This window comes from Anomaloglossus baeobatrachus, chromosome 5 (genome assembly GCF_048569485.1).
Source record: "Anomaloglossus baeobatrachus isolate aAnoBae1 chromosome 5, aAnoBae1.hap1, whole genome shotgun sequence".
Lineage (NCBI taxonomy): Eukaryota > Metazoa > Chordata > Amphibia > Anura > Aromobatidae > Anomaloglossus > Anomaloglossus baeobatrachus.
Window position 1 is genome coordinate 184,434,016 of NC_134357.1, and position 10,871 is coordinate 184,444,886.

The 10,871-nt window shown below is 47.9% G+C and overlaps 1 protein-coding gene across 1 annotated transcript in view; it reads right to left on the reverse strand.

Moving 5' to 3' along the window:
• The window catches only part of LOC142309851 (mannose-binding protein A-like), a 225,420-nt gene extending 215,353 nt beyond the window's left edge, over positions 1-10,067 (reverse strand). The window contains exon 1 of the mRNA XM_075347307.1: positions 9,905-10,067. Coding sequence (XP_075203422.1) covers positions 9,905-10,067 — 163 coding nt within the window. The remainder of the gene's footprint in view (positions 1-9,904) is intronic.
• Positions 10,068-10,871: the final 804 nt, after the last annotated feature.

Genomic DNA, 10,871 nt, shown 5'->3' on the forward strand with positions numbered 1-10,871 from the left:
CAGAAGACGACCATATGGCAGGTGCTTGGGGGTCTTGTCCCGGGCACAGGATGGGCAGGCTGAGACGAAGGTTGCGACGTCTTTACGGAGGGACGGCCACCAATAGTGACGGACAATCGTACTCCAAGTCTTCTTCTGACCAGCATGGCCGGCGATTTTTGAAGCATGGCCCCAGTGTAGGACTCTTTGTTTGTCAGTATCTGAGACATAGGTCTTCCCAGGGGGTATCTGAGCCAGAGTGACAGGGGCCACCGGAATAACTTTACTGGGGCTGATGATGGGCTGGAACGTCTCCTCCTCCTGCTCCACGGGCACGAAGGACCTAGACAAGGCGTCTGTCCGCACGTTCTTATCCGCGGGCCGAAAATGGAGTTGGAAATCAAACCGAGCAAAAAACAAGGACCAGCGGGCTTGTCACAGGTTCAGTCTTTGGGCTTACCGTAGGTACTCCAGGTTCTTGTGGTCCGTGTAGATGATCACGGGGTATACTGCTCCCTCCAGGAGGTAGCACAATTCCTCCAAGGCCAGCTTGATGGCCAGTAGCTCTCGATCACCGATGGTGTAGTTGCGTTCGGGTGCCGAGAAGCTCTTGGAGAAGAATCCGCAAGTGACCATCCTCCCGGTGGAGGATTTCTGCATTAGCACTGCCCCGGCCCCTGAGGAGGAGGCATCCACCTCCAAGGTGAACTGTCGGTTCAATTCAGGGCGATGGAGAACCGGGGAAGAGGCAAACGTCTGTTTCAAAGAGCAGAATGCGGCATCGGCCGCAGGTGGCCAGTCCTTACGATTTGCTCCCTTCTTGGTCAAGGCAGAGAGGGGCGCAGTCAGGGCAGAGAAGTGCGGGATGAATTGACGATAATAGTTAGCAAAGCCGAGGAAGCGTTGGATGGCCTTCAGTCTGGAAGGAGGAGGCCAGTTGAGGATGGAAGACACTTTCTCTGGGTCCATCTGCAGGCCAGTGTCAGAGATTACATAACCCAGGAAGGGAAGAGATGACTTTTCAAAGACGCACTTCTCGTACTTGGCGTACAGACAGTTTTCTCTAAGCCTTTGGAATACTAGCTGCACGTTCTCTCTGTGGGTCTGTAGGTCCGGAGAGAAGACCAGGATGTCATCCAGATACACCACGACACAGACATAGAGTAGGTCTCTGAACACGTCGTTCACCAGTTCTTGGAAGACTGCCGGAGCATTACACAGACCAAAGGGCATTACACAATACTCGTAGTGCCCATCCCGAGTGTTGAATGCGGTCTTCCATTCGTCTCCAGAGCGAATGCGAACCAGGTTATAGGCACCACGGAGATCCAACTTGGTGAATACACGAGCTCCTCGGAGCCGATCGAATAGTTCGGGGATGAGCGGCAGAGGGTATTTATTTTTTACAGTGATCTGGTTTAATCCCCGGTAGTCAATGCAGGGGCACAGATCACCTTCCTTCTTCTTGACGAAGAAAAAACCTGCTTCGGCAGGGGATGAAGATCTCCGAATGAACCCCTTTGCCAGGCTCTCGGTGATATAGGCAGACATGGCTCGTGTTTCAGCAGGGGACAAGGGGTATATCCTTCCTCTAGGAGGTGTAGTTCCCGGCAGTAAGTCGATGGCACAGTCGTAGGGACGATGAGGCGGTAGTACCTCTGACTCCTTTTTATCAAAAATGTCCATAAAGGACCAGTAGACAGAAGGCAGTCCTGGTAGAGACTCTGGAACCGGAGGTCGTCGGATGGGCTGTATGGATTTCAGGAATCTATCATGACACGAGGAACCCCATCGGGTAATTTCACTTGTACTCCAGCTGACCGACGGTTCGTGTGCCCGTAACCATTGGAGTCCCAGCAGGATCTGATGAGACATGCGCGGGAGGACATAGAAGGTGATTTTCTCGGTGTGCAGGGCACCGATCCGTAATTCCACAGGCTTGGTGATCAACGAGACGGTGTCAGAGAGGGGTCTCCCATCTACAGAGGCGATCACCAGCAGTTTTTCTAGTGGGAGAACAGGCACCTGGTACTTATCCACCGTAGCCTGCTGGATGAAGTTGCCTGCTGCTCCAGAATTGAGATACGCCTCTGCCGTGAACCGGGTCTCTTCTGTAGTCACTTGAACAGTCCATGTAACGGAGTCTGAGAGAGTCCCAGCACCTAGGGTGGCCTCTCCTACCAAGCCTAAGCTTTGGAGTTTCCCGGCTTCTCGGGACAGGAGCGTAGCAGGTGTGTGCCATCTCCGCAGTAGAAGCAGAGACCCTTTGCTAGTCGTTCTGCTCGGCATTGCTCAGACTGCCTCAGGCGGTCGATCTGCATGGGCTCGTGGGCAGAAGCGCCAGATGACGCCGACTGGGGAGTGGTGGACTTCAGTGGTGGGGAGGAGTGCCGTATCGGACGCCTCTCGCGGGACACCTCTTTGGATCGTTCCTGAAAGCGAAGATCCACTCGGGTCGCTAGAGCGATCAGAGCATCCAGGGTGGAAGGCACGTCACGACCAGCCAGCTCATCCTTAATACGGCCCGAGAGTCCCTCCCAGAAGGCGGCGGTTAGGGCCTCATTGTTCCACCCTAATTCTGAGGCCAAGGTGCGGAAGCGGATGGCATACTGGCCCACCGTCAAAGTCCCCTGACGTAGCCTGAGGAGCGATTAGGCGGACGCGGAGGCGCGTCCGGGCTCGTCAAAGGTAATACGAAAAGCCTGCAGGAATTCCTGGATGTTGGTGGTTACCGGATCCTCCTTCTCCCACAAGGGGTTCATCCAGGCCAGTGCCTCTCCCTCTAGATGGGACATCACGAACACGACCTTGGCTTGGTCAGAGGCAAAAAGGTGCGGCAGCAGCTTGAAATGGAGGGAGCACTGATTTATGAATCCCCTGCAGGTCTTGGGATCTCCGGCGTACCGGGGTGGTGAGGCCAAACGGAGTTTGGAAGTATCCGAGGAGGCTGCCACGGGAGCTGCGGACGTGGATTGAGGCGCCAGAGACGTGGCAGTCGCTTGCAGCGTATTCAGGCGGGTGTCCACGGATGTCATGAAGGCCAACATACGGGATTGGGTCTCACGTTGTCGTCCGAGTTCCTGCTGCAATCCAGCCAGCTGGGATGCTAGTGCTTCGGCGGGATCCATGGCCTGTTCTAGCTGTTACGTATGGGTGGTGGAAACACTGGACCATACACCGGATTCCCCTGGTGAGGCAGCCAGGCCGGTCACCCCGCCAGAGGGCCTTGATGCACGGCAGCCGAAGCACTACTGGTAGCACGACAGTCCGTATGAGAGCTGGAAAGTAGATGTCTCTGGGAACACAGAGTTCTAGACGGTAGTCCGGGTGACGAGGCTCAGGGTCCGAGGCCGGGTTGTAGGGTCAGGCGGAATCCGGAACCAGCTGAGCGAGAGGACAGGTCACCAAACGGAGCCAGGGACCGGAGACTGGCGGAGCTGAAGAGGTGGTGGAACATCAGCCGAAGTCACTGTCAGGAGTACTGGAACGGACGTGGTCAGGACCGGCTGGCGTGGCAGGACAGGCTCTGCGAGACAAACAGGGGTTAATACTGGGCAAAGCAATACGGGGACCTGAACTCCTAGCTTACTAAACACGTAGAACAGGCCCCGCCCACCAGGAAAGAGAATCCTAATATACCCTGTACCTGTCTATGCAATATCCTGTTTCTAGGTGCTGGCCCTTTAAGAGAGGGTCAATGACCGCACGCGCGCCCTAATGCGCATGCGCGAGGTCCGTGTGCCAGAAGCCAGTACAGGAAGCGGTGCAGAAGAAGCAGGAGTGCCCGGCAGTGTGTCCTGCGTCGCAGAGGAGCGCCGGGAGCGGGGAGCAGGACACATGGGGAGTGCAGGCGAGGGAGAGGAAGCCGGGACCGGAGTGGTGAGCAGGGGACGCCGTCGGGAACCGGAGAGCGGGGCACGGGAACCGGGAAGAGTGACAGGAGGTAACATCCACTGCACGGATGCTGGAACGCATTTTGCGTTCCAACCGCTTACCTCCTCATCTGGGAATCACATGACCCGCCTTGTGCGGAGGGAAGGTAACTACATGATGAGCTTGACTTGCGTCTTACATGCGATGGAATCCAGAAGCCATGGGCGTTTCCAGGGTGAGAATGCCCCTGGAGCTTTTTTAAGTCATTTGAAAACAAGCGTGGGCGGCAGCAAAAATAGGAAAGAGGTATATACCTCCTGAACCCATATGAGTGGGCCCCACGGGACATTGTGACTGGACATAGTAACAATCTAACGTAAGATATCTACACAATTGGCACTCTGAGATTTATTGGGAGGAATTTAAAGGCTTACTGTCTTTCCTCATTATTCTCTATAGGCTACATTATATGACGTTTGGGATGCGACCGCTCCCAGCTGTCTTTTGTTCAATTCCCCTGACGAACCCCAGCCAATAGTGGGAGGAAATGCGTTTGATGAACGATGGGTGAATATTAAATATGTGCCGCCCCGTTCCAGCAGCCGGTTGCTGCTCGGATCCGGGCCTTCAGAGGTGGGGTCTCGCGGACACACCGAATAAATGGGGGGTCGTATATGTACGGGCTGGGCCGTATTAAGTTCGTGACACCACCCACGGTGTGTGGTGAGGTGGGACACCACCGCTGCTGTTACGGGGCACCTGAGGGAGATGTCGTGCAGCAAGTTGTTAATTCCTCAGTGGGCAGGGATGGTGGCCCGGGGACCCGGTTAGTGCATGCAGGGGATGGCGACTGCAGGGGGTGCTGGTGTACTCACAGTTAGTAAAATACACAAGTGTCTAGTAAACCAAGGTGATGGTGGCCGGTGCCGCGGCCAGTTGCGTTCTGGTCCCCCATCCGGCTGGTGGTCTCTATCATTTTCCTGCACTGCTGTATGTAGGATAGACTTTCCTAGTGTGAAACTCAGGAGCCCGCTCCCGGCTGGATGTGGCCTAAAGAGTCGTGCCCGCAGATGCTGGCCCGTGGGATCTATGGGCCCTGGTGGTGACCTCTTATCCCTAATCGGTGGGCTGTTGTCTTCTATGAGGGACTTTGGGTGGGACAGGACCTCTAGTCCTGGCCTCAATCGGTTAATTAACCAGCTCCAGTTGTTTCTGGTCCTCGCTTCAGGGTCTGAGTACCCCCCTTTGTGCTACGGTTTCCGGTTCGGTTCCCCGTGTCGGTACCGGCAGGCTACAACCCTGTCCCGGTCCACCTCAGTTCCACCGAGCCGTCTTCCCATCTCCTACTGACGGAGATCACCGTCTGCCTCCTAGCCAGCGGCACCAGGGCTCCTACCCTGGTACCGTTCAACTTGGACTTCACTTCTGGAGCTACCCCTAGCTCCAGCCCACACTCCTCTCCAAACTGAACTCCAAAGCTTAACTGAACTGCTGCTTTCCTGCCCTGGGCTGTCTGGACCCCTTGGTGGGCATGTTCCAACTGCCTGGTCATGCCCACTGGTGTGTCTATCTTTTCCTAAGGGGGGAGTGACTAGGGTTTCTAGGTTGGCTGTGTGTTTCCTAATGAGGGAAGGTGTTATGCAGGGGCCTAACTGTGACTACCTGGTTTTGCCAGGGCATCGCAAATACATACAAGGCACTGACCCCGAGATATTAGTTATTGTCCCTAGTTTGGGATATAGCTATATCAGTTGGTAGAGTCTATACATTACTTTAATAGTTTCCGTCCTAACCATTTTTGTGTGTATAATTGTTGCTATGTCTGATAATCTTGTGCTGATTTTATTGCACTTTGCACTTCTTTATCTTGGTGGTGGATATATAACTAGGTAGTTAGGAACAGTGAGGGCGAGCCGATGAGGAATGGGGCACCACAAACCTACCTCAGACCCCTCTACAACATTTCCTATACTTTTCCACCGAGTGTGTACCTACACATTACATGCACTTTGTATGTTTTGACTGTCTGTTGGATTTGAGAGTTTTTAATTGATACTAATAAATATATATTTTTATGGGTATTTAGTTGTTTATGGTCTATATGCGTGAGGTACCCTAGTCTTTATACTTTAGGTTTATTTATTTTTTTCCTACTGACCTTTCGCTGACTGAGGGGATTTGTTAGGTCTCCGCCAGTGAATGGCCACCAGCCGGGCTGCACTGTGTGTCTGGCACCCAGATTCGACCCAGAAGGTCACACCAAATTAAAGTTATTGGGATTTTACTCCACCACGCGTCTCACAGACGCAGTGTGTCGCTGTCCCTCAGGGACTTTCTTCACCAACTGACTTCTTAACCGCTCTTTTTCAAATTATGCCCCTTCCCTTCACTAACTCTCTCTAGCCCGGGAGTACCAAGGAAGTAGCTTACACATTGTGGCCACCTAGTTGCTGCTTAAACACATTACACCATAACATCAACTTTAAACATTACATTTTACACACAGTAGACACGCAGGTGTAGTTCAGACAAGCCTTACACCCCCTTACACTTGAGGGCCATTATAGTCATGGCAGAGCCTGCTGTTTGGCTGCTGCGCAGCCCAGTGTTCTTCCTCTGCACCCCAACCGCCACTTTAGTGCAATACAGTAATAAGCATACCTTTTCTACATGCGTCACAAGCACTGACACAGTCACAGGTTCTGTCAACCAAACGTCTTTACTTGTCATCATCAAGTACTGTTTATTATCTTGCCTAAGGTGGTCAAAATCTTGTTCCCTGAAGGGGTTACCAATAGTAACGGATAATTTATAAATATTTCCTGACCATCACTTCCCTGGTACTTAGGCTCCCGTTGAGGTCCCTCAGCTCCTCTTCCTTCCCTTCAGCTTCACTATCCATAGCAGACTCAACCGTCTTTCTGGTCAATCAGGGCCTACTTCTCTCTCATGGGCCCACTGACCTTTTGCTGACTGAGGGGATTTGTTAGGTGTCCACTAGGGAATGGCCACCTCCCGGGCTGCACTGTGTGTCTGGTAGCCGGATTCATCCCAGTTCACGCCAAATTAAAGTTATTAGGATTTTCCTTCACCATGTCTCTCACAGACACAGTCTATCACTCTCTCTCACTCTCTCTTCACCAACTGACTTCTTAACTGCTCTTTTTCAAACTAAGCCCCTCCCCTTCACTAAAGGGTACTTTATGCGCTGCAACATCACTAGCGATTGCTAGCGATGCGAGCGCGATAGCACCCGCCCCTGTCGCTCGTGCGACTTTTGGTGATAGCTGCCGTAGCGAACATTATTGCTACGGCAGCATCACACGCACATACTTTTACAGCAACGTCGGTGTGACCACCGAACAATCCCTCCCTCAAGGGGGAGGTGCGTTCGGCGTCATTGCGACTTCACTGCTGCGTCACTAAGCGGCCGGCCAATAGTAGCGGAGGGGCGGAGATGACCGGTACGTAACATCCCGCCCACCTCTTTCCTTCCGCATTGCTGGTGGACACAGGTAAGGAGATGTTCTTCGTTCCTGCGGTGTCATGCGTAGCGATGTATGATGCCGCAGGAACGACGAATAACATCGTACCTATGGCAGCAGCGATATTAAGGAACAGAGCTACGTGTCAACGATCACCGTTTTTTAATGATTTTGCGATCGTTGATCGTCACTCCTTGGTGTCACTCGCTACGATGTCGCTACCGGCGCCGGATTTGCGTCACTAACAATGTGACCCCAACGATATATCGGTAGCAATGTCGCAGCGTGTAAAGCACTCTCAACTCTTTCTAGCCCAGGAGTACCAGGGAAGCATCTTACACATTGCGGCCACCTAGTGGCCGCTTAAATAAATTACTCCATATCATAAACTTTAAACATTACATTTTACACACAGTAGACACACAGGTGTGGGGTGGCCGAGCCTTACACCCCCTTACACAGCCTCACACTTTCAATCATAGAAACGCATTGTGAGCATCTTCAGTCACAGCTCAGTACGTAGTGAGTTTGCTCTAAAATGACATCCCGATACTGAGTGACAGTACTGATGCAATACAGAGCTGGCTGTCAATTAGTGCCATGACATGCTTACAACTGCAGCTCACCTTGTATTGAGCAGTGAGGGAAACTGGTTTGCATGTCTAAAAGCGGAGGTTGTTGGAAGAGATAAAGTTCATTTCCTCCCGATAGCTTTCAGTGCAGTGACTGGGCAGTTGTAGAATATTGCTAACCTGCAGGTCAATATTATATCTGCAGGTTACTAGAAATTTTTGACATAACAGGTTCCTTTTATGCCCCATTCACACATGTGTGTAAAACATGTATGCTTGACACAGTCCTTTTTTTCCATCTGTACAGTAGAGTATTTTGCATGTGTGTATGAGCCTTGAGTTATTCATGTATTATCTGTGTTTTTCACTGATTGCTAAAGAAATAAAGATCTTATAAACCTTCACCTACAGTATGCTTTCAATGTTAAACACCTACAGCTCATGGATGCCACCCATGGGCTGTACCTGTTTTTCACAGACAGACCTACAAACTTGTATTGGCCTTTGTCATCCATGCAGCCGGAAAACAACAGACCAAAAACAGGTGTCACATACACCAGAAACACATTCATGGGAAAGAGGCCTTAACTAAACTTAACAAAAAAAACCCCTATGTTTTAGGTTTTTTAATTCTGAGAAGATAGGTGAGAGTCTCACCAACAGGAGAGCAGATTCACAGCAGTAGAAGATCATGGGCTTTCTCTGAGCTCATGTCTTTTGAGTTGTGGGCTTCTTAGAGGTCTTGTGATTTATTTAAGGGAGTCTCAGGACCTAGGCCCACTTTAAGTTGAGGTTCAAAGGAGCACACAAATTGTAATATATATTATACTATATATACACCTATGCAGTGGTACAGCATATACATATACTGTATATATACTGTATATAAAGAGAATAAAGGATTGTAGGATAAAGTGTCCTAAAAGTACTAAAAATGTGGGAAGAATTGTAAAAAATGTATGAATAATTAAATGAAAATAAGATATATTTATTTCCATGTCCATAAGTCTTTATTTTATCAAAATATAAAACTAAAATACATGTTAAATACTGACAGTGAAAAAAAACCCTGCAGATTTGCAGTGTCCAGTGAACGTTGTTAAAAAATTGCAATAGAGAGTGTTCAATTTGTCATATATACCCCAAACATTATATAGATCCTTGGCACACAAAAAAAACACATCCTTTGACAGAAAAATAAATACTTTAAGGATCTCAGAAGTTCAAAACACAAACTTTATTTTTACAATTTTTTTTTACTATTTGTTACTATAAAATATGAAAAAAAACTATTCAGGTTCTGGATCACTGTAATTGTATTGACGTGGAGAATCATGTTATCAAATTATTTCTACTGCACAATGAACGGCGCAAAAGCAAATCCCTAAAATCCATGATGGAAGTGTATTTTTTTTTTCACAATATCACTCCACTTGGAATTTTTCACATTTCTCAGCGCATGATTTTTTAAAGTACATGGTTCCAATTTATGTCACAAAAAACAAGTTCTCCTAAGGCTATATTGATAGAAAAATAAAAAACAGTTTGGGCTCTTCCAAACAGGGGAGGAAAAATCAAAAGGGAAAAAATTAAAAAAAGGTCCCGAAAGGGTTAAACAAATGTCTAAATTTGTTTTCCATTGAAAGCTAGTTATTTCACATTTTTTCAACTAAATCTTTGCAGAGAAAATCAGGAAACTACTTATCACAGGCTAAACAGTCTTTACATTCATGTATAAAAAGCTGTGACATAGCTTACCTTCCGACATTCAAAGTATGTTGAACAAGAATATATTTTATTTTTTTCCAATCTTTTTAGCACATAAAAATTATGATGCAAAAATTGTTATTGATACAATTCAAACATAGCCAAAAAGTAAAGATCATCACTCAATATCTCATACTTGACTTTTAGGACCTTTTCTTAAGTATTTAACTAGAAGAGATAAAGAAGAAGAGTGACTATTTGCAATTTCAGTCTCTCTAGATTTCTTACCTCGATCTCCTTTTAATCCATGCGTGCCGTCTCTTCCGTCCCGTCCATTGAGACCCGGTAGTCCTTGGATTACAGAGCACACAGGTGACTCTGATAGAGAACCATTGAATAACATTATAGATATTGCAGCTATAAAGCTGAAGTTCCAGCCACGGAAAACCATGGCTTACCTAAATGGAAATAAATCTAATTAATTGTACAATATTTTATATTATTGTGGATTTTCAATTAAATCAAATAAACTATACCCTATTTAGCTTTGGCTACTTTACTTAAAAAAACAAAAAAATATATATTGTTCAAATTTTCCACTAAGAACTTAACCTGCAACAAACCCAAATGTGACAAGTAGATTGACAGAATTGTTTTTTATATGGCAGATTATCGATTTCTTTTAGGTATCTCGGTGAACTTTGAGCTGGAAAGGTCAATAAAAGGATTTTTTTTTTCTTTTTTGTAAAAATATGTTATACTTTGAAAAAATGTCACAGGTCGTTGTAAGGTCAAGATCACTATATGTTCTAAAACTCAAAAAAAAAGTTAAATATGCTATTTTGTGTGTTAATAGTTAAAACCATGTCAAGCAAAGACAAATATAAAAATGAAAATTACTTTGCATAAGAAATCATGGAATTGATCCACAGTGACTTGACGTCCAGTTAGTGATGGGCAGACCAGGACTGGAAAAATCCAGATCCGCGCGGTTTAAAAAGTATCTGGGTGTCTGACCCGAGACTGGAGATGAGGTCACTGACTTTACTGAGGTCACCTGAAGTCAGGTAATCTGTGATCACAGGTGGAGGACAGTGGGAAGCTCCAGCTGTAACCACAAATAACCTGAGATATCACAGCTGATTTTGCTGGTCATTAATTTTCTGCCTGAAGCTCACAACGGGTGGTCATGTTCTATGGCCACTCCCTGTCACTTCAGATGTAGCAGAGCTGGAATCATCATGCGACCTTGTAT